General features: G+C 41.7%; 3 protein-coding genes across 4 annotated transcripts; 1 reads left to right on the top strand and 2 right to left on the bottom strand.

Annotated features, from left to right (window-relative positions):
• Positions 1–2,164: 2,164 nt before the first annotated feature.
• On the bottom strand, positions 2,165–7,914 carry ccnq (cyclin Q). The gene is made up of 5 exons (XM_053425364.1): positions 7,530–7,914; positions 5,825–6,008; positions 4,858–4,990; positions 4,364–4,582; positions 2,165–3,493 (listed from the first exon to the last, which is right to left on the bottom strand). The coding sequence occupies exons 1-5, from the start codon at positions 7,678–7,680 to the stop codon at positions 3,404–3,406; spliced, it is 777 nt and encodes a 258-aa protein (XP_053281339.1). The 5' UTR covers positions 7,681–7,914; the 3' UTR covers positions 2,165–3,403.
• Positions 7,915–11,746: 3,832 nt separating this feature from the next.
• On the top strand, positions 11,747–19,650 carry cfap126 (cilia and flagella associated protein 126). 2 transcript variants are annotated; one of them, XR_008338922.1, is made up of 5 exons: positions 11,747–12,144; positions 13,638–13,700; positions 15,835–15,918; positions 16,000–16,200; positions 18,442–19,650. XR_008338922.1 is itself a non-coding variant. In XM_053425604.1 (5 exons), the coding sequence occupies exons 3-5, from the start codon at positions 15,772–15,774 to the stop codon at positions 18,709–18,711; spliced, it is 618 nt and encodes a 205-aa protein (XP_053281579.1). In that variant the 5' UTR covers positions 11,747–12,144; positions 13,638–13,700; positions 13,887–15,771; the 3' UTR covers positions 18,712–19,650. The 2 variants fall into 2 exon arrangements, 1 of the variants encoding a protein (XP_053281579.1); XM_053425604.1 differs by having other exon boundaries at positions 13,887–15,918.
• Positions 19,095–26,471, bottom strand: LOC128442952 (alpha-1,3-mannosyl-glycoprotein 4-beta-N-acetylglucosaminyltransferase C). Its single transcript, XM_053425603.1, has 5 exons — positions 26,310–26,471; positions 23,117–23,212; positions 22,534–22,684; positions 22,062–22,316; positions 19,095–20,617 (listed from the first exon to the last, which is right to left on the bottom strand). The coding sequence occupies exons 2-5, from the start codon at positions 23,207–23,209 to the stop codon at positions 19,725–19,727; spliced, it is 1,392 nt and encodes a 463-aa protein (XP_053281578.1). The 5' UTR covers positions 23,210–23,212; positions 26,310–26,471; the 3' UTR covers positions 19,095–19,724.
• Between the last annotated feature and the right edge of the window lie 436 nt (positions 26,472–26,907).

Genomic DNA, 26,907 nt, shown 5'->3' with positions numbered 1-26,907 from the left:
CACAGTCAAAGCATGGAGTCACCTGAAAAGTAAAGATGAAGACTAAATAAATCGCCCACGATCATCTAAAGCATAGTTCACTAATAGGTAGCCCACAATCCGGAACCGGACCGAGATGCCGTTCTATACGGACCCACACCTGTCAATAGATTCTGACGGAGCGGTTCTATTTTAACCTATGCAAGCTTGTTTTGAATTTAGGGTAGTCTCATTTTAACCTGCGCAGCTTTATCTGTCTTTATGGTAGTAAATCCTGGCAGCACATGGTAGAGTTTACTTCACTGAACAAGAGATAGTGGGGAACAAAGAGAAAAGTCACTAAGAAACACTTGAGATTCGAATGCAGGTGTTCAGGGGTGACTCTACCCGTCAACCTCAGTGTTAAGGTCGCTGGTCAGTAAGGGTGCAGGGTGAGAGGCCTTGATAGGCTGATAGTTTGATGGCTTTGTCTGTCTGCTCACCCATCTACTATTCATCTCACTGTTAACATCGTGGCTGATGAATCATGCAGACTGCTCTTTTTGCTCCTCCCTTCAATACTTAGAGCTTGCATGGAGACGTTCGCACACACACACACACACACACACACACACACACTCATCTTAAATCTATTGTCTATGCATTAGGCATTTAGAGTGTTTAGGAGCTCTTGGTTGATGTCTAATAGGTCTGAGGCTGAAGGCTAGCTTTAATAGCTCAAGGGCACTCAGTTCTGAGACTGGTGGCCTGATACAACATCAACATCCGAAACTGTCATTTCGATGCAAACACACATGGACACTGAGAGGTACACACACAGCTGGTCGTGTGTGTGACCTTCTGACTTCCCCTCAAGGCCACAGTAAAGGCTGAAGTGATGTGTAAGCAGATCAGAAGCAGTGAGGAGGAGAGGCGATCAGAAGCAGCCTGGAGTGTTGAAGTGTGACACAAAGATAAGCTCCCCTCTTACTTGCCATTTCCTTCTTCACCTCCCCTTTATCCCCTCCTCACCCCTCCCTCCATCCATCCTACCTCTCCTCACCCCTCCATCCATGTCACTCTCTTTTTTTCCCCTACTCCTCCAACTCCTTTCGTCAGTGCTCCTTCCCATCCGATGGTTAATTTATGGAGTCTGGCTGAACACGCACCCTCTTCATTATTAATGTAACATTAGGGAGACATAGGCAGGAGAAGGGAGGAGACACAGGAGGAGAGAGGGAAGATGTGGGAGACACAGGGAAGTCAACAGAGGGTGAGGAGGAAACAAGTGGAAGGACGACGACGGAATGTGGTGGGTGGGTGGGTGAGAGCAGCTTAGACAAAGACAGACAGATTTTCCATGAACAGCTACACAAGGGAGGGAAATAACGGTGGAGTTGGAGTGACAGATGAGGAGGGAGAAGAATATTGTATAATGTGCGATGCTGTTGGGACGCACGGAGCGTCTCCTGTCCCGTGAAAAGAAGCAGAAGGCATGAGAGGCAGAGTGAAAGGAAAAGACAGAAAGAGAGACTAAGATGTGTCAGTGTTGATCATGTGACTCCTTTATAATGGACTCACACACACACACAGTCACAAATATCTTTGTGAGGACACTCATCGGCACAATGAATTTCCAGGCCCCTTACTGTAACCTCAACCTCAACCACTCTCTCTCTCTCTCTCTCTCTCTCACACACACACACACACACACACATACACACACAAAGGGTTGAGACAAGCAGACCTGATTTGAAGTTAAATGCAAAAAATGTTAGTGAGCATCCTAATAATATCAGGTCTGAGAGGCTTTGTACAGTAATTTAAAACAACTTTTGACATCCACAGTCTCTCAGCAGAAAGATCTTAAACATATTTTGAAGATTAACAATAGTGATGGCTGAGTCTTCACAACTCGCACTGCTGGGCGCATTACTGCCTCGCCTCTTTCTTTGTCGTTGTTAAAAATAATAAGGGGCAAGGTGTCCTCAAGTCACCTGAACACTCACATTGCTTTTACACTCTTCGGAGGCCAACCGCTTTTCTGAGCCGGGGCTACCTCCAAGCTATCTGGGCTTTTAGCTGTGTGATGCCACACCGATGTGTTTACAGAGGGGCTCATTCTGAGCCTCAGTCATAAAGGATAAAGAAGAGGAGGTTCCATATCCTTCTGGTTGTGAATAAATCTCAATAAGACACCAATGACTTCTTTTTAATCACTGTGTTTATTCAATTGTGTATATGTCATATAAAGATTGACATGGAGTAAAAAAGCATTGGCAACAGAGCATTAATTCTCTTTTTTTTGCAGTATTTCCATATGTACGATCAACTAGTTTCTGTTTGGAAGAAGCCTCCATCAGATCATCTGAAAGGTCTTTTAAAATTCTTGGGTTTTCATTGCAAATGTTTAGTTTGTATTTTTATATGCAGTACATTTGAAAGACCATTGCAACTCACAGCAGCTGCAATGTACAGTAAAGCCCTGTTTGTTGTGAAGATATCAGGATGAACCCGTTTCATCTCATTTAAGTCCCATACAGCACAAAGGAACTACACAGAGTAAACACAAATTAATACACGATGCCAGTCATCAACAACAACAAAAAAAACATTCTAATGAACAATCACACTGCACTGTCCTTGCAGTCTGGTCTTGGTGTTCACATTGATCTTCTCTAGCTCAACCTCATTAGGAACTGGTAAAAACTTGAAGCCGACACTATGTGTTCTCATACCTCAGCCTGAAGCAAACTGCCTCCTACTGAGAATGTGGATCCAGCCAGTCTCTCGCTAAATTAACTGCAGTGTGTGGAAATGAATAAAACATGTCATCCAGTGTGATAATACTTACAATACTATAGAAAATTACGCATTGTTGGTCTTTATTACCTCATGGGACTCACAGATAGTAATAACAGATTAAATATGACCCCGAATATCCACGAAACATGACAGTTCATAATCCGTGTTCTTTTTTCATTTTGAGCAATAATTACTGGTGAATTACTTTAATTGGGTGATGAATTTAAGAGGATCCAGTCCAATCCATACAGTGGTGTTTGTTTTCAAAACATGAATCGCGTGAAAAGACTGCTGAGGTGTTTCTAAGATGTTCCTGCTGCTGATGACGATTCCAGCACATTACTGCACTGCTGACACGTCAAGAAATGTCTCCCCCAGGTGGCAATAATCGGTGGTGCATGTATGTTCATTTTTTTAGTCACAGCTCATAGAATAGCTTGGGCAATGCTAAGTTTTTTCACTCACTCACTCACCCAAATGCAGTTGAATCCTGAAACCTGAATAAAGGAATCTTAAAACACTTACAAGCAGACAATAACACATGCACACAAACACATTCATGCTGTGACAAAATAAATTCTAACACACACACTATAACTCTTGACGTGTCTGCCATGTGCAGGTCTTGCTTGTGTGTCCTTTAGATACACTTGGCATCCATGTCATAGAGTTGAAGAAGGTCTGAGATCACTGCATCGATGTTTGCTTTAGTTGCGTCCTCACACAGCACCTACACACACAAACACACACACAAAGAGATACTTCAGCTCCACACCTGGTCTCAATAAGCAGTGGACATCAAAGCCTCACACACCATTTCAAATGACCTAGATTTTACTGCCTTGAGGACTGAAGAATAAAACCATAACAAATTCTGACTCTGTACCATTTGCATTTGGATACAGTATTTTAAAAATCAAAGCTCTAACAAAAGAGACTTCTTTTGTAAAATTGCTTGACAATGGAAAACTATAATTGCCAGCACCTTTCAATTAATATTTAACACTTGGACACTTTGTGGACTGGCTGGAGCTGGATGGTCAGGTGGAGATGTCCCTTTAGTTCAAGTGCAAAATGGTACAAAGTTGAAGATTTGCTGTTGGCATGGGAGCATCTGTGCAAGGCCACATGGACTTTATGACATGATACCTCCAGGGAATTCTTCTGTAGTTTTAACATCCTGGATTGCGATACAACACTGTAGACATTTGTATCGTTGTTTCAGTGTCAGAAATACTGACAGAGATGGCAGCATAAAACAGATTTTTTTGTCGTGAAATGAGTGTCTCATAGCTGCACTGAAGAAAGACAATACTTCTCCTCGCGCAGAGGGAGGTAGGGTGGGAGGGAGGGATACGCAACACAAAATAAATCAAATTATGAAAATGATCTGGTGCCGATTTTGACCCGCAGAGCACATTATGAGTTTGGCCCACTGTGTCTGTTGGCTGTATAAACAGGCATCACATACATCAAATGTTATGGTCAAATCAATAAATTACATAGTGACTTTCTCTTTCTTGTTCACATGCACATAATTGTTTCTGATCAGTCATTTCTCTCTTCAATCTGTAACTGTGACCATGCAGCAAAGACACACCTGCCACCACTCCTTCTCCCCGACAGGCAGCTCCACTCCGTAGCTGTTTAAAGCCAGGTACAGCGTTGCTATGGCAATGTGTTGAGGTGTGTGTCGGATGCACATGTCTCCGTGGTAACAGTCTCTAAGCAGAGCCCACGAAGTCTCAGTGATGGGGGTTCGAGACCAAGCGTGGCGGTTCACCAGTGACTTCACAGACAGCAGGTAGTGAAGTAAATACTGAGGAGAGAGGGAGACTGATAAAAAATCACTCGCTAAATTACACATTCTACATGTGAGTCAAACGGCAATTCAATTTGTTTGTAGTTAACAATGCAGTTAAAATAAAGAAATAAGAAAAACTCAGATAAGGCAGCATTTTCACCTCATGATTGAAAACCAGCTGAACACAAACACTTTGGGACAACCAGGACATAACAACAGTAACTGAGACAGATAAGGAGGCCCACACTAGACAGGGGGGGACAGGAATCCATACACATGCTCACACTTACCTTGTGAGGGTGTTCGAAGGAGACTTGGAAGTTTAGCTGTCGGAGGATGAGGAGCTCGCACTGCACCACGCTGTCCCTCAAGTCCCAGAACTCCTTGTCACAATCTAAAGGCGCGCTGCCACTGTTGAAATACCTGCAAGGGAGAGACAGAGGGGGACACGGAGGTGGTAGGGAGATGAGGACAGAGGGAAATTGAGGTGACCACTCTTAAAAGGAGTTTGGTCAAACTGACATAAAACACGAAACATAATAATGAGCAACCTTAAACTGCATGTTTGGAGAGTTGTGCTCTTGTTGTGTGTTAATGCTGCTTCAAAATGTATCTTTGTCTCTAGTGAGTCCTCCTCAAACAGTTCTACAATATACTCTGTTTGTACTGTTTGTGTGCAGAATATTTTATAAACAGTCTATGGTGGATGCAGGGATGGTACAGCCTCAGGGTTCTGAGGACGTAGTCCTGCATTCACTCTTTACTTGACTCATTTACTGTAGGTCACTTTTTCAGTTTCTGAAAAAAGCTGCAACCAGCATCACCACAGGTCAAGCAAAATGCCCATTCCAAACAGGCAGGTTAAGAGCTGCAAGTGCATTGATCCGTTATCAAAGGTCAAAAGCAAATTTGTACAAATACCTGTGACGCTGCTGCATAACCAACATATTCACTACACTCTAGCCACTCTTCATTATTATAATATTAAAAAGAATCTGATGTTACGAATGCTGCATTTGTTTTATGTCAATTGCTGTCAGAATGACTTGACTAGTTTACATAGTTCAAGAAACTCAAGATAGAAACACTTCAGTTCTCAAGTAATATTCGATGTCTGTGTTTCAATGCGAGTGGCCTGCATCTGCCACCAAGGCTGTTTCTTCACAGCAGCACACCGCTTAGTGAGGTATCTTGCTCTCAGGGGCCTTAAAGTATTATATGCGGCAAATAGTACCCACTTGTAACCAAGCATATTACCTGTGGCTCACGTTGATGATGTCACGGGTTCTGACATGCTGCTCCTCCACTTTGCCAGCCAGGTACAGACAGCTCATGGCCACCAAGTAGGGTTCATATGCACGCATGCTGACACGCTTGAAGAAACGGTGGTACAACACACATGCTGTGGCCACAGGCACCGAGCGCATGCCCAGCTTCACTCCTGAGCAAGGGAGGAGTGTACACTCAAAATCCAATGTGGTGTTTCATCATATTTGATAGATTCATTCACACAAATTCATATTCTTCTTTTCTTTTTTTTACTGAACTGCCATTTCTATTTTATCAATCATTTGACTCACCATTTGAATCATTATGTCAGCAGTACGTCAGAGTTCTGTCCCAGGCTGCTACGGTTACAGCTCAAAACCATTTCTTACTTGATGAATGTTTTTCAAAGTCTAAATGCACAGAGGTTAACAAGAAACAGTGTAGAGACATAGGCTAAAAGCTGGTGGATCAGATGTGTGGTCAATTTACGGCTTAGAAATTATACATGATGAAAATAAAACCTAACCAGGGAAATGTGTGAGGTGTTAAGACAGAATAATGATATAATAAAACACACTTAACTTATCAAAGTCAAATTTGATACAATAAATAACAAATGGAACTGGATTGATAGATCAATAGATTTAATCAGAGGGTACTTTCCTTCTCATATATTAGCTGCTATAATAAGTTTGCAGTTTAATTTTATTTATACAACCTGCATTACACCACAATGAATATATAATAATAAATCATCCCTCTTAGAGCTCTGCAAAAGAAATTAAACAGGTGACCTCACTCAATTCTTAAGTAGATTAATGGATTTGCGATCCTTAGTTCACCTAAACTAGTCATATGAGGGTACATATCTGACATAAAACTGGCACTGAAGGCTGGTAATAAAAAGTATTACTGTTATGGAAAAGTGTGGGCTCACCCCCTGTCTCCCTGTGGTTTAAGAACTGTCCTCATACAAGGCATCAGAAAAAACATCTCTTATCTTAAAAGAAAGAAACGTCTTTGATACATTTTTGCTGCTGGTGGACCATAAAAAAAGCTTAACACACTGTGTTTTTTCTGTCTTTCTCCTGTTGCAATTCTCTATTTGGACCAGGCTCCTGTCGAACCAGCTGTCACTCTGGGTTCAGGAGACAGACACTATCTCTACATTTAAGGAGAGACCTGTATCTTTCCTCTTTGATAAAGCTTAAAGTTAGCACTGACTCAAGTGAGCACTGAACCATCCCTTAGTTATAGACCGTAGAGGGGACTCCCATCGTGCACTGAGCACTTCTCCCTCTCTTGATCTCTCTACCTCCCATTTATTTAAATACATGTCACTAACTTTGAGGGAACTGTTGTGTTCTCTGGAAATTTTAGCGTCTCGACCTTCTATGTAAAGGTCCTTGGGATAATGCATCTTGTGGTCTGGTGCCTTACAAATGAGATTGAACTTTTGTATTGACCCTTGTCTGTGGTGGGATGGGGGAGATAGGCCTTTTCTTATACCCCTGTTTTCCTCTGTACTGTATTTAAAGAAGAAAATTGTTTAATTGATCAAATTGGTATAAAGTAATATAATAAACTATGTCATTTATACAATAATAATTTTTTCGCCATCAGGCATGACTTTGAATCTTGCCTACTAAGCAGAAGTGAGCTTCCATGATACCCTGGTGAAACTGGGTGTTACCTGTCTCCATTATGAAGCGACAGACGCGGAAGTGTGTCTTGGTGTCCCTGGCAGGGTCACACTCGGACTCCCCGCCGGAGAGGGGTCTCCGGCCCGCCGGCCACCCTGGAGCGTCCGGTGTGGCAGAGGGACGAGAGGACGGAGCCTCCATGTGTCCCAGAGCATCAGAGAAAGACACGTAGACAGAGAGCTGGGTGTAAACTAACTCAGCCACACGTAGCTGAAAAGTTACACGTGTTCCTTCATTCAGAGAAACCAGAGGGGGAAGAATACTGAAGTTAACTGCACGTCCCGACCACCTACAAACTATTCAGTCTCCATCATAGCATCCATTACTGCGACGTGTGTTCACCGGAAGAAAAACATTGTGTTTTATCTTCTTCCTCTTTCCGGCTGACTAGGCACTATTAAGTGCTTTACTGCCTCCCACCGGTATGGAAACATCACTGCACTATATGCCCTCACAATTTATAAAATAAGACTTTATTAACCGGAAGGAGCTTCTTATGCAAGCTTGCTGCAAGATTGGTGTACAGAACAATATAATGAAGTAGAATAGAATACAGAAAAAAACTAAATAATTAAATCAAAAATACAAGTTAAGACTAAAATAAAGCCAAAATGTAAGTGTATTGTAAATGAAATAATATTAAGTGTATAGAGATAAACTAATACTTAATTAACTTAACGTAAGTAGAAATTAACTGATAAAATAATATGGGATACTGCTAATTTTTTTTATTGAAATTGAAATATAATGAAATTAAATATTGAACATGATGATAAATTAATGTTATGATAAACAAAAAACACATTTTTACACAAATTGCATGTGAATGGTGTTACTCCACATGAGTGGTAATATTACATGTGAAAAGACTACTGTGCATGTTGTTGTAATTAAGTGTGCGATTATAAACCCTGGTTCTCCTTCCAGAAGGAGGAGTTATAAGGGAGAGCGGGGTAATGTGAAACACCCCCTGTATCTAGGCAACGGAACACATTTGTGGTCATGTGACTATTATGTTTAAAGGCCCCTCCCATTCCCCCCTTGCAATGAAGGAGAAGTTGGTGCTGGTGCTGTGGAAAGGATGTTTTTTCACAAAAATATGTTTTTTGCATGTAAAAGTAAATTTTCTTGCTTTGAACTTAATCAACTGTTGTGTCAAAACAAATTGAATCAGGTAGAAAGACTTATATCATAAATGTTTTCGAACTTCCAACATATAAAACCATGTGATTGATGCTAGCTGAAGATTACCCTGAATTGATAAAAGATGTTGTTTTTCTAAAATTATGGCTTCAGGGTAAAGTGGGACAAATGCTGTGGGGTAAAGTGGGACAGTGTCTCACTTTACCCCTACATGAAGCACAAGTTAAGTTTAGTCTTAAATATATTTGAGTGTTATTATACATTATATATGTTTTATTTTTAATGTCATAAACATTGTAGAAAAGCCATAATGCCAAGAAACTATACCAGGAAGACAACCTGGGGCCAAACACCCCTCACAGAGATGGAGAGTGTAGCCGCTGAGGTCATGCAAGGAAAGAAGTCCTTAAGAAAAGCTGCAATGGATAAAAATATTGATAAGACAACCCTCAAAAGATGCATAAAGAAAAAAGATAAAGGGAAAGTAAAATCAGTAGCCTGGGGTGCAGTAGCTGAGGTAAAGAGAATATTCACAGATGAGATGGAGGAGGAGCTTGCCAAACACTTGAAACAACTAGCTGACCAGTTTCATGGCCTTGCTCCAGTTAAGTGCCGTGAACTGGCATATGAATACGCAGAGAAAAACAATATCCCTGTCCCTGCCAATTGGACAGAGAAACAATGTGCAGGTAAGCTAGGGTGTGCTAGAGATCACATGAATCATAATAATCATAAATGTGCTAAATTGACCAATCCCCATGAATCCGTAGCCGGGGTAAAGTGGGACACAAGACCACTTTTTTTTAAACATTCATATTTTCACTGCCCTTTGTCCTGAAGACATTCTGATCATTTCCATTGCTAGAAAACATCCTGAATTAATGGGAAATGTGTACATTTTACTGATATATCAGTTTAGCTCGCCTAGAGGGGAGCAAATGTAAAAAATGTCCTACATTACCCCGCTCTCCCCTACAGTTAGATGGCTGCAGGGAGAAAATACTTCCTATGGCTATGGGTACGGTGGCCCTGAGAGCTCAACGAACAGCAACTTAAGAAAACACATGCAAGTTAAGAAAACACATGCAAGTTGACAAAACACAAGCAAAGTAAGAAAACATCTTCATCAAGTTCACAACACAACACATTACAGAAACGCGCAGCAAATAGACAAACGCGCTGCAAATAGACAAACGCGCTGCAAATAGTGAAAAGCGCTGCAAATAGAGACGAAACGACAACGGAAGTGTTTCCAGAGGACAGCTAAAAGTGATGGACACAGCTGTCACAGCAGACACAAAAACGTGCAGTACACCATACAAATTCGGTTCCACACAGGGGTCGGCCACCCAAGGCTCTTGTGCAGCAGGATAAAGTGCGCCACACGATGATGTGCGCTGCAGGATGAAGTGCGCCACAGGACGATGTGCGCCGCAAGACGATGTGCGCCGAGGTGCGCCCAAGGATGATGTGCGCCAGGATGACGTGCGCAGCAGGATGATGTGCGCTGCAACATGATGCGCGCAGCACGATGATGTGCAGTGATGATGATATGCGCTGCAGGATGACGTGCGCCGCAGGATGATGTGCGAGGCAGGATTATGTGGACTCTGTATCGATGAAGAGACTGAACTAAATTACTCATGAGGTGCTGTCATTTGCCAGCACCTCAACACACCGAGGACGTTGCTCAGTCGTGCCAGTGACGGTGAAACCAAACTGCAAATAGCTCTCGTCTTATTTTTGCAAAGCTTTGGCTTCTTCGCAACTGGCGCATCGGTTGCCTGACTTTTACCAATCAGAAACTTGTCCATGGTTGGGTTTGTTTGCTGATACAGTGTGTGTGATGTTAATAAAGTTCTATTTGCAACGTCGTGGTCTTATGAGTGTGTTTGTATGTGTGGCTGGGAGCGACTTGCACACGAATAATGAATAAGTGTGTGTCTCTGAGAGAGTGAGCGGAGCGGGGTGCGGAGCCCCGGCGCCTGTGTGTGTGTGCTGTCCGCGACACACACAACACTGATCAGGAAGCCACTGAGACGGGCGGCTCTTTAGAGCCGCGGGTTGCAGACCCCTGTCTACGGCGAAAGAGCGATTCCCCTTTCTCACACAGCATCAAGCAGGGGCGCTGCAGTTGCAGGGGCGCCAATTTGCCAATTCCACACACAGTGATATGATAGATAATAGAAAACCGCTTCGCGGGCCAGATGACTTTTATTTTTATTTTTTATTAAGTGCTCGTGTCGCCCCCCACGTGACATGAGAAGGTGCCGCCCCGGGCGGCTGCCCGGTTCGCCCGTGCCCAAAACCGCCACTGGTCTTCCACTAAAGGTGCATGGGGTGAGCGGCATTGTCCATTATACTGAGGAGGAGTTATCTCAGCATCCTCCTCTCTTACACCTCCACCAGAGACTCAAGTTCCACTATAGGTCAGAGCCAACTTTCCTGATGAGCTTATTAAGTCTGTTAGTGTAAGCTGCCTTCACCCTGCTGCCCCAGCACACTATAACATAGAAGATGACGCTAGCCACCACTGATTGATAAAAGATCTGCGGCACGGTTCTGCAGACAGTGAAAGACCTGAGCATCCTGAGAAAAACAGGAAGCCCAGACCTTTCCTATAGACTGTGTTTCTACACCAGTCCAGTATATTGTCTTTGTGGACACCGAGATATTTGTTGCAGTACTTGGATCAAGCAGAGGTGTGATATAAACAAAAGAAAACAATGCATATTAAACCATAGCAGGAAATTATAGGTTTTTACATCACAATTCATTTCAATTTAACCTTTCAGAAAATATTGAAAACACAACATATTTCAGATGGATACGCTAACGATATCTACTTGATATTTTATCGCCGCATTCGCTGCTATAGTACATACAGAACAGTGTAACAAAGATAAAATCTGGTCTCAATTGTTATGTAACGGGTCTGGCCCATGCCAGCCTGAAACATGCTTCGGCGTTTTCACGGGCCCGTAAGCGCAAGAGCCCTTCCGGGTCCCTTGTGCTTATGTATCCCTCCTTACGTGCTGACGGGTGTCGCCCCACTTTTCTAAAATTTACGGCAAAGCTCCGCAAGCTCACTCAGCCCGCAAGGCTGTGATTGGTCTGCTCTACATCCCGTCCGGTGTCTAGTTTCCGGTTTCATGCCCCACAATACGCGGAAATCACGGAAGATTTAGAAGAACGAATATGGACCAAATAGAAGAACTCTTGGCAGAAAAGATCCGAAAGTATGACCACTTGTATAACCCGTCACTGACTGGCCGATTTGTCCGCCAGAAATAGGCTATGAGGAGCCGGAGTGGCGATGTAAATAAACAGTCTAATTATAAGAAGTTGCTCTTCAATGTCCAGCAGCTCCATCTCAATCAATTGTTGTTCGGTTGGAATCGTGAATACACTCTCTGCCATGGTTCACCGTGTGTTTGTAATGGAGAACACGACTGGTAGAAGGTAAATAAACAGTCAACAACGATTGCCACACCCACAAAGAAGGCGTCTCTCAGGTCGCCTTCGACAAAAAGCATTACTCCGCCTAGTGTTCTGGCGCGGAATTGCTTTGTAAGACGTGTTACATAATGTTTAAATCAGAACAGTCTTTGTGACAGGCATGCTGCTTTACTTAACGTCAATAAAGCAACAAGTTGAATAGCAGTTCATAGAGACAAGAGATTTATTTGATCCATTATCAACTTTATATAATTTTTTCTCAATATCCACTTACGTTACCAAACTCTTTAAAATGTTTTCATCAAGGTGCAACCGGCTCCATTAGTCACTAAAACTAACATGTTTACAAACACCTTCCAAATTGCAAATTTTCACAAACTCTTGTTTCTGTGTATTTCTGTGTAAATGTAAAGCGGCATGTTTATGGAGCGATGATGTCACAGTTTACTTTATGCATGCAAACTTGTGCGTTGTTTAAAGAGCATTCACAAGATCAAACAATAACCGCCGCAGGAACAACCAGTCAAGCTCCTCATAATATTTTTAACCTTCTCACACATAGTAATCATTTTCCCCACATGTTCTTTATATGTCAATTTTCCATCCAACCATACTCATACTAGCTAAAATACCATGATGTTCTCTTTACAACTTTAGTCCCTGACTATCTCACAGATGATATTTTGTCTGATGACAACCAGCTCCCCTCTTACAGGTGGTTTTCTGTTCAACAATTCCAAAATAGGGGTCATTTGCGAATAAGTTTAAAGAAGAGAGATTTTTAAAAACTGAATCAGTGTGTAGGATTATAATCTAACTCTTAAAAAATATATTTATGTTGCCTTTTTAGAAAATAGTACAAGATGGTCAATATCCTTGGTACCTTTAAAGGTCTTCTGCACAATTTAAATAACCTTAATATTTATTTGTTAAACTAAATAAACACAGTAGCTATCACTATATTGTCTCTGCTTGCATAGTCTGAAACAAAGGTGGGGTGGGAGTCTTAAAAACGATATTTAAACCATAGACTGTATATAAATTTAAACCTAATATATTCTCCTCAACAAAGTCTGACAACCACAAAAACGTCGGGTTTCAGTTTTCAAAATAAAAGTTCTTTTGAGGTCACGACGGGACAGGCAATAAATAGACAAATAAAAAAAAATGTAAGTTAAAAGTGACCTGTGAACATTATGTATCCACAAACACACAGTGAAAACACCCCTGTACAACTGGGGTTCCCAGAGTGAGGTGCGTCGGTACTGTGTGATGTCTGACGAATTAGTCGGTGTTGCTATGCAACGAGTCAACAGTAACACACGGGGGCAGTAGGCAGACATGTCGTCCAATTACTCAGCAAATCAGGTAAGATACAGATGAATACGGTAAATATACATGAGATAAACATATATGTAAGTACATAAACATAAGATAAATGCTGATCAGGATACTCTGCAGGCTTGTTTGACTCACAAGTGTTTCTAATTCCTCAGTATGAGAGCTCCTTCAGGACACACAGGCACAACGACTGGTGTGAGACTAAACACTTCAAACAGGTACAGCTGCTCAACACACATCAGCACCCCTGTCCCAGTGTGTTGTATTTCACATTGCCTGATAGTTTTCTGTGGGTGTCTGTGTGTTTGCATATGTGTGTGTGTGTGTGTGTGTGTGTGTGTGTGTGTGTGTGTGTGTGTGTGTGTGTGTGTGTGTGTGTGTGTGTGTGTGTGTGTGTGGTCAAGGTATTACAGTGCCTGGTATTATTAGGGCCTGAGGAGCAACCTGTCAAGCGTTTTACCTAAATACATGAAAATCCCTTTGGCATATGTATTATACCTAGAATTACAAAGTCCAGGGGACCCATATTCCAATCCCAACAGCCATTTGGAATTGAGTGGTCATTTTTGGTAATTCACACACATTGTACTTTAACAAACTCTTTCTTCTGAGGATTTATCAGATTGATTTATAATCTGGTCAATGCAACCCAACCACCTTGATGAGGAAAAGTTGTACTCTTTGTGAGTGTGTCCGCAGTGAGGGGTGTGTCCGCAGCATCACGTCCAATTTTAATGTTTGACTGCGAAACGGCAGTTGTTTATAACTTCACTGTACATAAACTTCCATTATGGGTCCTGCATATGGGTGCGACAAACTGACTGGATATTTCCATGATGCTGCCCCGACGGCACGATTCACTAACATGTATGAACCAAGCCCATCTTTCTTACAAAAAAGTGTCTGGGACCCATACCCTAAATTGAACAAGAAGTTGCCGATGTAGATTGTAATGTGAAAGATTTGCAGTGAAATAAGAAGGTGTGGTCATTTTTAGAGTACATGCTTAAATTGTATGACAGGGACTTGTCCCCCTTTTGGGGACAAAAAGCAAGTCTCCATGATTTAATCATTACATTTTAAGGAATAGATTAAGGTTATGCTTAGGTTAAGTCTAGGTTTAGGTTAAGATTGGGGGTTAGGTTTAGGTTAGGTTGAGATTAATATTAAGAGTAGGTTTAGTCATGTAATAACTATGGTTAAGGTTAGAGTAACTGACCTGGAAATCAAATCAAAGTCAATCAATCAATCAATCAATACAATTTTCTTTGTATAGCCCATATTAACCAATCAAAATTCGTCTCATAGGGCTTTAACAAGGAGTGACATCCTCAAATTTTAACCCTCAACAAGAGTAAGGAAAAACGACTAAAAGCATTTTAACAGGGTAAAAAGAACGTAGAAACCTCAGAGAGAGCCACATGTGAGGGATCCCTCTACCAGGACAGACAGAAGTGCATAGATGTCAAGTGTAAAAGAGAACATCTGCAAGATAAGGGTAGTTGCAGCATTGATTAGAATAAACACTTTGTAGCATAACTGAAGGTCAATGAATAGATAGATTATTGTCAATAATGATCAATCAATCAATCAAATTTTATTTGTATAGCCCGTATTCACAAATTACAATTCATCTCATAGGGCTTTAACAGGGTGTGACATCCTCTGTCCTTAACCCTCAGCAAGAGTAAGGAAAAACTACTAAAAACCCTTTTAACAGGGTAAAAATACGTAGAAACCTCAGAGAGAGCCACATGTGAGGGATCCCTCTCCCGGGACGGACAGAAGTGCAATAGATGCCACGTGCAGGAAAACATCATCAAGATTAAAGTCTTCAAGATTAAAGATTAAAGTCTCTAGCAGCATTTGATGAGGGTAGACATCCCGAAGGACAACCCCAACATAATAATGACCAGGCAGTCCTGCTGCAATCATAGTCCATAGTCAGGAGCCACCACGATCATGATCCACCATCAACATCAGATGCCAACATGATACAGGATCCGCCATTATTATCACGATCAGCCAGCATGATACAGAATCGGCCATACTGGATCCACCATTAAGATCATGATCTCTGATAAGCGATCCACCATCATAATCTAGGATGTGTGGACGATAAGGCAAAGGGACTCCGGGGAAGAAGCCACGGAAGTACCATGTATTGATGAGATATTAATTTATTTGATGTGATAAGGAGGGAGAAGAGGAAGGAGAAGCTGGGAAGAGAAGCTCCGTGTGTCATGTGTCCCCCGACATTCTAGAGTCAACGTAATTTCCTCTGAACTCATGGAGACACAACTGTGTGTGTGTTTCTGTGTGTGTGTGTGTGGGGGGGGGTCTGTGTTTAAGCACTCACAGAGACCCCAAGCAAAGACTGGTCAAACCACTATAATTGCCAATGACAGAGGACACCTGCTCCCCGGAGTGGCTAAGGTGAGAATGTATAAATCTTATTTTCTCTCTCTTTTTTAATTGTCTCTTTGTAAATCTCTCTCTCTCTCTCTCGTTCTACAGAGAGGCAGTGCATGGCCAGACTTTAAGGGGACCTGGGATCTTCCTTCTCGTATCCCAGCCTGCCACATCAACCCAACAGGCCGCTCTATGGAGGGCCTCAACAGGCTCAAGTCCTGGGGCTTCTACCCACAGCACACAGGGAGATCTCAGCCACACAGCTGCAGCAGGAAGTCAGAAAGGCTGCAGAATGTCAGCAAGCAGGTCTGTCAACTGGGGGCCACACACACATGATTCATGTCTGTTTTTTTCTTGAGGATAAACCGAAAGCTTCTGCAAGAACTCCTCCACCCTTCATTGTTCTGGCCTGATCTGAAGAGCTATTTAAAAGGCTCAAAGTGTTTTCACACAGTATGGCTTCGGAAGATGCCACAGGTCCGTACTGTTTAATGTTCAGGTGGACATTTAAATGTCAAGTTTCCCGGTTTACAGATGTGATCTTTGAGCTACATCTTGGGATTGATCAAAACAGCACAGAGCGAACCAGCTTCAGGACAAATACAGTCTGTTTTCTTACAATACTACTGGGTGCTAAGCCAACATAATCATAAATACACACAATGGCTGAGGGAAAGGGAGGGTGAATCATTTCATGATCCAGGAAAAGATAATATGTCGCCGAACAAAAGGGCTAAAAGAAAAACAAACTCTGTGGTGCCTTCAGGCGGTGATTCTCTCAGAGGAGGGGGAATCTGAGCTGAAACCCAGTCCATCGTAATGCGGAACTTCACTCTAACAATCATTTGATCTGAGGTAAGAGTAGTGGAAGGGTTTAGACTAGAGTAAAGCTAAATACTTTTTTTTTTTTTTTACTATATTGTCTATAGGGTGGAAAATGGCCTTTGGCTCACCAAGGAAAATACATTAAAATTAAAGTGTTAAATTTCTGTGTTGAAGTGCAACAGAGATACCTACAGAGAAAAAAGGAGAGAGAGAGAGACTAAGGGGGGGGGGGGCGGGGAACACAAGGTTAGCCACATGTAGTAAAATATATTGGGGAAGAGAGACAGAGAGGGGGAAAGAGAGTAGGGCTCAGTGCATGATGGGATTTCCCCCAGTAGTCTAGGACAATAGCAGCATTACTAAGGGACGGTCCAGGGATCACCTTTTTTTTTTTAAGGGATCCAATGAAGAGAAGCTAAAACAGGAGTATTATGATCTCTCCTTCTAGTTCATGTCAGCTTGTCAGACCGGCTGGAGGCTTTTCACAGATTTACTGGGAAATCCTGATAATAAAGAATTACAGTAACCAAGTCTAGAGGTAACAAATGCATTGACGAGTTTCTCAGCATCCTTCTGAGAAACTCGTGATTCCTAATTTTCATAATATTGCACAGCTGGAAGAAAGCTGTCCAAGAGACTTGTTTTATATGTGGGTGAAATGAAATGTCCTGGTCTGACATAACTCCAAGGTTCCTCACAGACGAGCTAGAGGCCAAACTCATACCATCCAAGGGGACTATCTGGTCAGACAGGGTTTCTCTGAGATGTTTAAGGCTAATTACAATGATCACAGTTTTGTCAGAATTTAAAAGTGAGACGTTTTGGGTTATCCAGGTCTTGATGTTCTTAAGACATTCCTGAAGTTGAACTAAGTGGTTACATCCACCGGGCTTCAAAGATTTGTAACAATGGAGGTGTCCGTGATGCTTTCTGATGATGTTGCCTAAAGGGATCCTATATAAGGTGAAAGTATTACGTAACCTTTTTTTGAGTATAGCTCCAAGCAAGACTAAGGAACTTTTGAAAGAAAAAAAAGTACTTTGTCTTACTAATAAAACAAAAATCATGCAAATGCAAATTCAAGCCACGAGTTTTGCAGCCACAATTTTACAAGATTCTCGTACAAGCATCTACAGCTATTTGAAACAGCCTCAGACCTGTTTCAAAGGGAACCGAGGATGGGAGATATAAAACATGATGGATGGACTACTGGCATTTATATGTAAACAAGGCCTCCCCCCTCCTCACATTAAACCCCTGCTTATGATCTTAGTTCCGTAGTGCTACTGCTTTATGCTGTTTAAGCACATTTAATATCAAAATGCTTTTACTATCAATGGTATTAAATACTATTTATTTAGTATTGTATTTCATATTTGAGTGTATCCATCTGATGTTTGCTTAAATATGAGCCTGCATTAGCCACTGAGACAATAATAATACAAAGTATCTTCAATCATGGATATTTCATGTGATAAAAAATGGCGAACACTAACATTTCATTGAGTCAAACAACCTAATAGATGATGTCAGAAGTTTGCTTAAGTTAGCTACATTAGCCCCCCAAAACTACTGGTCATTTGTAACATGTTAGACTGCAGCACCACATCTGTGTAAGGGTGTGTAATTGCTTATAAATTCAGCTTTACATCAGTAAAAGGAAGAATATCCTACTTTTCTTTTAAAAGTTTAACGTTTAGCTTTAAATGTGTCTGTTCTCAGACCAACAGGGACGTGCAGCAGGACTGTGTCGCTCCAGCCTCCACAGCCAATGCCTGTCCAGCATCTCAGAACTGCCCCGTCGCTGGAGGTGAGTCAGCCACTGACCAAAACCAGGACTTGCAGGCAGCAGTTGTTGAACAAACTGCTCAGGCGGCCAGGAGTGAGAAGCCGCTGAGCCAGTGCTCTGCATCTGAAGAGAAGCCAGGTGCTGGAGAGGGAACCGTCAGCCAACCCCAAACTGGCAGAGGGAGACCAGTGAGCAACGTGTGAGAGAGAGCAGCCAGCCCAGGAACAGCAGCATCCTCCACCATCAAAAAGAAATGCCTCTAGACTTCACCGGCTTGACTTATTTTAGCATTGGTCCTTAATTGTTTCCAGCATTAAAACAGTCAATATATGATCATATATAAAAAGCTTCTTTTAAAATATTTTATGGATCTATGACACTTTGAACCTGCCGTTAGGCACACATCTCCTCCCTCCTCTCCTCCCTCCTCTTTCTCTGTGACTTCTACCTCTGCGGTGGTTACTGTTTCTATTAATTGTTCTGTTCGCTGACAGGAGTAACAACTTCCAGCGACATTAAACATTGCAAATAGAGTTATAAGAGTCTTATTTCAAGTAAATGAACAGAAAAAATATCGGCAGCAGGGTTACAAGTAGTTCCATTTGTAATCCACTACATATCACTGCAATTACAACAGGTCGTGAATAATAGTGCATTGCTGTATTGTCTGGATTTTAAAAAGACTACTGGGAACATGGTTTCCACTGTACGTTTTTGTATGTTATAATACCACGCCAAAGTTAAAAAGTATAACGTATTAAAACATGATACAATGCTGTAATATACTGAAGTTACAGTATAATAGTGGCAGAATGTGTGTGTCAGTGGTGTAAGGCATGTGTTTCGACCAAACCGATACTCTGTGCAATGAACCACAGCACACACACACGTTTTGTCTCTCCCCATGACTCACCATTATACAAAGACATGAATTTCAGTTACACACTCCTCCACAGCTCAAAATTGAAAAACAATAGAAAGTACACAATAGACACCTCTGAAGTGTGCTTGTCTTTAAGGCAGTCAGAAATATTAGGTTTTTACTTAAAAGCATAGAAATATCTTTATACATCGAGAAGCTTTCTAATAATAGATATGCTCTTTTACTAATGCTCTTCATAATGTTGAAGAGACACACCACAGAGTTTGGTCAAACATTTTCACATAAAAAAAAATAAAGGAGTCTGACTGGAATTGAGAGTCACACCTCTGCTTGTCATGGAGCTGTACTCTGCCCCGTTGTGATCCGGATTTTTTTGATGATCACCCAGTCCCTCTGTCCTTCTGTGACTTGTATCCTCAGACAGGATGAAGCAGAGTTATACTTTTTGCTTACCTCATGCATCTCAAATCTCCCGCTCACTACTGTCCCGACTGACTGGAACGCCTTACAACTCTTCTCAGAGTTCTCAATGGTAACATCATGGCCCAACTCCACCTGAGCTGACTCCAGGAGGTCTTTACCCCCTGACCCAGTTTCTACAAATATCTCTGTCACCACTGCAGGAATTGTTAACACCACGGTCAGGTAATTTCCTTTTTCAGGGGCACGCCCCCAGAAGAATTCCTCCCCTGCTTCCCAGGCATTTTTGGGGATATGCTTCTTGTAGGTGGACATATCAGAGTAAACTTCAGCTGCAGGATTGGCGTAGAGCCCTTCTTCAAAGTCCTTGTCCTTAAGCTTGTTGTATTTCCCTTCGAACGAGGAGAATGTGCCCATGTGCTGGAACAGCGATGGTTTAAAGAGGATCGTCTCCTTCTGAGTCAGCAGCTCTCGAAAGTGAGACATCAACCAGTCGCAGGGCATTTCCTGGTAGAAGAGGAAGAGGAAGCGGGCCAAGAGAGGAAGATGGGGGGATTTGTAGAGTTTCCCGATGTAGCCGAGAGCTGAGAATTCCAGCATTGCCCAAGTGGTCTTCTTTGCCTCTTGCTCCCCAACATGCTTCCTGATGGTGGTGAGGAAGTTCTGGGCAGATGAGACGTCATCCTCCAGTTGGATGTAGTACTGGGCAAGACTGGCACTGTAGTGGATGAGGAAGGAGTAATCCAAGTTCTGCTTGGAGCGGAACGATACCCTCTGCGGAGAATCATTGTAGTTCCTCTTTAAACCTGTAGGAGAATCAGAGGCGGATTTCAGACTGTACTGAATGCACTGAGCTCCTGATTATCACCAGACATTATCTGGAGTGGCTGATTGTGAGAGGACAAAGGGGTCAAAGACAAATAAAGGTTCTAAAAATGTATTTTTTCGAACCTTTCTAGTGCTTTCTATAAAGATGTCATAAATATGTTTGAGTCGAGAACAATGTGGTTAAACAAGTCTCATTTGTTAAATTTCAAACTGCAAAGATTCATTTTTTAACAACAATTACAAATGTGTTTTAAGGGAAATCTATTTAGTGGTTGTGTTCTACTAACCAGGTATTCAACATTTTAACCATCCAAATTTTAAAAGTAGAAAAATAATTACACAAAGGAAAAAACTAGTCCATTCATTACAATCACTACATTATATTTATCAACCACTGGTTCAATTTGGCCTATTATTCAGTGGTTTGAATAAATATTTTTCCTGGTTCCATCACCTGACGATTATCAGTTGTGCCACCTGACAACTTATATAAAACGTAGTTTCTTTTAAGGAAAAGAACACTTGACATTATATCATATGAAGCACATGGCAAGTGTTTGCTTGGGGTGACAACTGTTGAGTTTCTCCATAATTTTGATGGTGTCCACCTTACTTTGTATGTTATGATATAGCGCTATACAAATAAAATTGGACTGGAATGCAATAGTGCAATAGCTTAATTGGATACCATGCAATACATTCTCACTGAACAAGTTTTTTCCCTGCAACCTGACTTACTGGTTGCTACACCCTGAATTTTACAGCTAATTTGAATTAAACAAGCTTCTACTTAAATGGTAGAATTAGCCTCTGCTCAAGTTCATACTGATATTTTTTAAATAAAATTTTTTATTTTCTTTGTTTTACATTGGTTCTACTATTGACATGGATCATGTACCAGCCTACATATCAGTTGATAGTAGCTAATTTTAGCAATATTTGAGAGATATTTACAAATGTTTTACTTAGCTATAAAGGTCACTTGAGCTTCTCTGGCTGATGCAATATCTTGTAAAATGTTATTACCTTTTCATTTCAAAATAAAAGTCAAGAGTTTAGGGTTGTGCCAACCTGAAATTTAAAATATGCAGACAGGACCTACTTTTGAATTTAGTGACGTTAAACTAACATTTGAAATAGTTTTCCTTTTCTGCACATTTGCACACATTTGAACGAGCTGACATGATCTTCGCAGTGGAATTTATTCATTACATTCTGCCACTGCTTGCTACACAACCAATTCACTGTGACACTTTTTTTTGTGAATGCGTCTGAGTGGAGAATCTCCTGCTGTGTTGTTCATGTGCGAAAGGTGACGTCCAGAGAAAGTACGAACCCAATTCTGTTTGGATTTCTGAATTGTTTGAATTTTTGAAAACAACTAGACATACTTTAACTGTGAGTTAGAAATGAATGCTGCACCTGTAAGGGGAGGGTACCATTCCTCAGGAACATGGATGACAACCAGCTCGCCTTGCTCCAACTCTGAGGCAAATGCAGTTTTGATCTCCCTCACTGTGGCAACTCTCCATCTGGTATCAAAATCTGCTAGCAGCACTACCACCACCATGGCTGAGCGCTCTTCAGAAGACGACTGTCCGAAGAGGGACTGCAGGGTGGGAATTAGATAGCTGCCCTTCTTCCTATTTATCGATGACATCCCAACAGATAAATACCCTAAGACAGAAATGGGAAGTGTGAGTTGGTTTTGCACCGTTCAGAATACATATATTTTCTACATGATCAAGACACACTGTGCTTTGTGGGTTAGGGTTAGGGTTAGATGGCATAATTGTAATAAATATTTTGATAAATTTCCTGTGACAAAATAAGTTTGGGAATAACTTCAGATAACAATCACATCAAAAAATAAATCAAAAAGTGTATCACACACTCTGTTGAATAGATGGTGCTCCAGCGAGCAGCTTATAGGATGCGTTGAGAGGAAGGTAATCTCCCTGATCAACCCAGGACTCCTTTCTGACAAACCTCTGTGTCTGCCAAGATAATTCATATGGATTGTGTTCACTTGACCTTGTCGGGCCCTGCAAAACAAAAATGTCACAGAATGTCAGAATATGCTACGTAAATATGTCTTATTGGGAAGGTCGACTGCTAAATCAATGAACAGTGTAAATACAGTTCAAATGATGCTGCTTTCTTTTAAAGACCCACTTTCAGGTTTGTATAAACTTTGCAAGCAGCATAAATGTAAATGTGCATCTCTTAATCTGAAATATGAAGATTCAAAATAATATAAATTAATATATAAATGTAATCTTGCATGTGTGTTAGAGAAAGAGAGAACATCTCTGGGATGGATTTCAGAATACAGACCAGTTATGTGGGAATAAAAGTCAAGCGGAAAAGTTTATTTATGGGTCAGCGCTTAGGGTCAGTCCCCAGAAAGTAGTACATGTAGTACATGTAACTGGCCAAAAGTGGCCTAAGACAACAGTGTGTATGTGTGTACTTACAGCTATGAGAAAACTTGATTGGCTCAAGAAGTACAATCCCCCAGCTAGTAGGAGCACTGCCAAAACAGCATTCTTCCTTAAATAACGTCGCATTTCCTATCAGTCACAGACACACACAAACACCATCATTATACCGATTCAGTTACTAGATTATAAATGATTCAGAGGGCTCAGACACGGTGACAGGTTAGACAGACTATGAGAGGGGATTGATTTGGTATAAACAAGCTCCTCTCTGTAAAATAAGTATATCAACTAACTCATAATCACATTGTGTGTCAAATGTTGAAAGTAATGACTAATAACATGTCTCTTTTGCTGCGATGCCAGTGACATGATCAGCCATCAAGTCTGTCAACATTGTGCTACATTATGTATCTGCTGATGTTGATCAAGCCATTAGTGAGAACATTGAGAACTAAGTTCTGAGGTGAGTGAACCACATCATTATCATTTCCTGTTTCCAACTTGCAGCAGAGTGCTGCTGCTTGACTTTCACATCACAACACCTGCTTTTAATCAGCCTGCTCCTACTTTCAGTTGTATTTATACAACCTTAGTTTCAATATAATTGAATTAAAAACTTTAATCAGATTACTGCTGGCTCAGATTTAACTTTCTCAAAACAGTTAAGAGGTAAAGACTGATTTGTGGCTGATCAATATATGCCTACGGATTTACATAGGCCTACACTACAGACAGTGTTAAGTCAGTATTTCTACCCTTTGCATTACAATTTGGATTTTTCACGTTTTGCTGGATTTATAGCTCTGTTGCCAGATATTTTTTATTTATTCAGATACTCTTTATATTTATAATACTCTGCTCTGTTTTCATGCACTGACAGGTCAGGCTTTCAATATAGTCCAGGAGTCGTGTCAAAACGAGATACTTTAGTGTCCTCTCTGGTGTAAGGACACTGAGCAAAGTCTAATTATAGAGCAGAATACCTCGTCTATGATTACCTCAGGCCTATTTTCTGTCCCGCACTGCTGTACCTCGTTTGGTGGTCCCCTTTGGTGACCCCTCCTGGAATTGCTCTTGAGAAATGTCTCTGTTTATCGTACCCCCCCCCCAACAGTAAAATGCAAGATACGCCCTATGTGTTTGTGTTCTGAAGGCAGAGCCCTAACCCTAACCCTAACCCTTATTCAAAGGAAGAAGGCTGAGCATAATAAAGCTGCCACAGAAAAAATGTAGCTTGTTCCACAGTAACATTGTACAGAGTTAGTTTAGAGATAACTTTAGATAAAAACTGTCTAACAAATAGGGTAATGTAACTGTTGTTGTAAAATATCAACGATACTGTATCTATTGATTTAGTAGCTAACATTATACATATAAGAAACGTTACTGCAACTATTATAGAATATAAAATTATCAATAAAAGTAGCAATTCTGTCAATATTGTTGTAAATATAACATCAATAAAAGAAAATTACTGTACAACTATTTTTTTACAACAGTAGTCGCCAACCGGTCGATTGCAATCGATAGGTCACAAACAAATGAATGCAACACTTTCTGCATGCGTTTCAAAATACAGTGCATCCGAAAAAGTATTCACAACGCTTCACTTTTTACACATTTGGTTAGGTTACAGCCTTATTCCAAAATGGTTTCAATTCATTTTTTTCCTCGAAATTCTAACATGTACACAACTATTCACAGCCTTTGCTCAATACTTTGTTGAAGCACCTTTGGCAGCAACTACAGCCTCAAGTCTTTTGAGTATGATGCTACAAGCTTGGCACACAGGACCTCTCAAGCTCCATAAGGTTGGATGGGGAGCGTCGGTGCACAGCCATTTCCAGATCTCTCCAGAGATGTTCAATCGGGTTCAAGTCTGGGCTCTGGCTGGGCCACTCAAGGACATTCACAGAGGTCCAGAGCGCTCTGGAGCAGGTTTTCATCAAAGATGTCTCTGTACATTGCTGCATTTATCTTTCCCTCGATCTTGACTAGTCTCCCAGTTCCTGCCGCTGAAAAACATCCTCACAGCATGATGCTGCCACCACCATGCTTCACTGTAGGGATGGTATTGGCCAGGTGATGAGCGGTGCCGGGTTTCCTCCAGACATGACGCTTGGCATTCAGGCCAAAGAGGTCAATCTTTGTTTCATCAGACCAGAGAATTTGGTTTCTCATGGTCTGAGAGTCCTTCAGGTGCCTTTTGGCAAACTCTAGGCCGGCTGTCATGTGCCTTGTTGTGAGGAGTGGCTTCCGTCTGGCCACTCTACCATACAGGCCTGACTGGTGGGGTGCTGCAGCGTGACAATCAGGTTCTTGGTCACCTCCCTGACTAAGCCCTTCTCCCCTGATCGCTCAGTTCGGCCGGGTGGCCAGCTCTAGGAAGAGTCCTGGTGGTTCCAGACTTCTTCAATTTATGGACGATGAAGGCCAGTGTGGTCATTAGGACATTCAATGCTGCAGACTCTTTGCTGTAACCTTCCCCAGATCTGTGCCTCGATACAATCCTGTCTCGGAGGTCTACAGACACTTCCTTGGACTTCATGACTTGGTTTGTGCTCTGACATGCACTGTCAACTGTGGGACCTTATATAGACGGTGTGTGCCTTTCCTAATCATGTCCAATCCCTGATTCTACCACAGGTGGACTCCAATTAAGTTTAAGAAACCTCTCAAGGATGATCAGTGGATACAGGGTGCAACTGAGCTCAATTTTGAGTGACTTGGCAAAGGCTGTGATTACTTATGTACATGTGATCTTTTCGTTTTTTATATTTAATAAATTCACTAGTTCTTTGATATTTTAAAGTTCCCTTTTTGGTGCTGCCTTCGGGTTCGGTCAACAAAATTAACCAATACAAGATGACAACCGAACTGGTTTTTCAACAATAACTGTGTTTAATGACACTCCTTACTGGAGCGAATCAACAGCCAGTCTGCTTCAGCGCAGGCATACACAAGTTCAGTCACTAGTGTGTGGCCTATATATACAGTCTATGTGTGTGGCAAAAATAAAAAAATGTATTTATTTTGTATTATTTTTATGCCAAAATGATTGAATTGCATATTGTGCACATTCTTAAAAACTAAAAAAAGTCTAACTGCCCCCCACGATCTGAGCAGTGTCGATCCGAGCCTGATACATAGCCAAGTGACAACATGGAGACGAGACTGAGTCAGAGAAGTTCAGGTCTGTTAAACCCATGTCCACTGGAACACTCACCTCTCTCCGCCAGCACTGCCGTCCCGCTCCTGACTTTATAATGGGAGTTACTGAGCACTTCAGCGGACAGACAGGGAACAGATGTCGGTCCCACTCAGCATCACCACCTCCTCTATCCAGAGTCTCCGGCTTCAGCTGCCTCACCGCGCACACAGCACGCTGTCAAGGCGAGCGTGAGGACCAGCCCCCGCTGTGTCGTCACCGTCAGACCACACCCTCCAGCTGTTTCATAGCGACAGGTGTAGAGCTTAGGCTCTGAAATCTCGTGGTTGTAAAGCCTTTTACTTCAGCTGGCTGTCATTATGTACAGAAGATTCAGAGCCCATTAAAAACTCAAAAGACATTATCTTTAGCACCGTTCAGTTCCAGGCCCCCCTGCCAGCTCTGCAGTAGTGAAGAAGTGAAGATGGAGACATTTCATTTCATTTAGCTGATGCTTTTATCCAAAGTCACTTACAATAAGTGCATTCCACCATCAGGGTACAAACCCAGAACAACAAGAACTAAGAAAGTACTATTTCTTCAAGAAAGCCAAACTACAAAAGTGCTATAAGTAAGTGCCATTTAAGTGCTACTAATGTGTTAGGTTAAACTTTTA

This window comes from Pleuronectes platessa, chromosome 6 (genome assembly GCF_947347685.1).
Source record: "Pleuronectes platessa chromosome 6, fPlePla1.1, whole genome shotgun sequence".
NCBI lineage: Eukaryota > Metazoa > Chordata > Actinopteri > Pleuronectiformes > Pleuronectidae > Pleuronectes > Pleuronectes platessa.
Note: the sequence above shows the minus strand (reverse complement) of the source record. Positions and strands in the feature narration are given on the sequence as shown.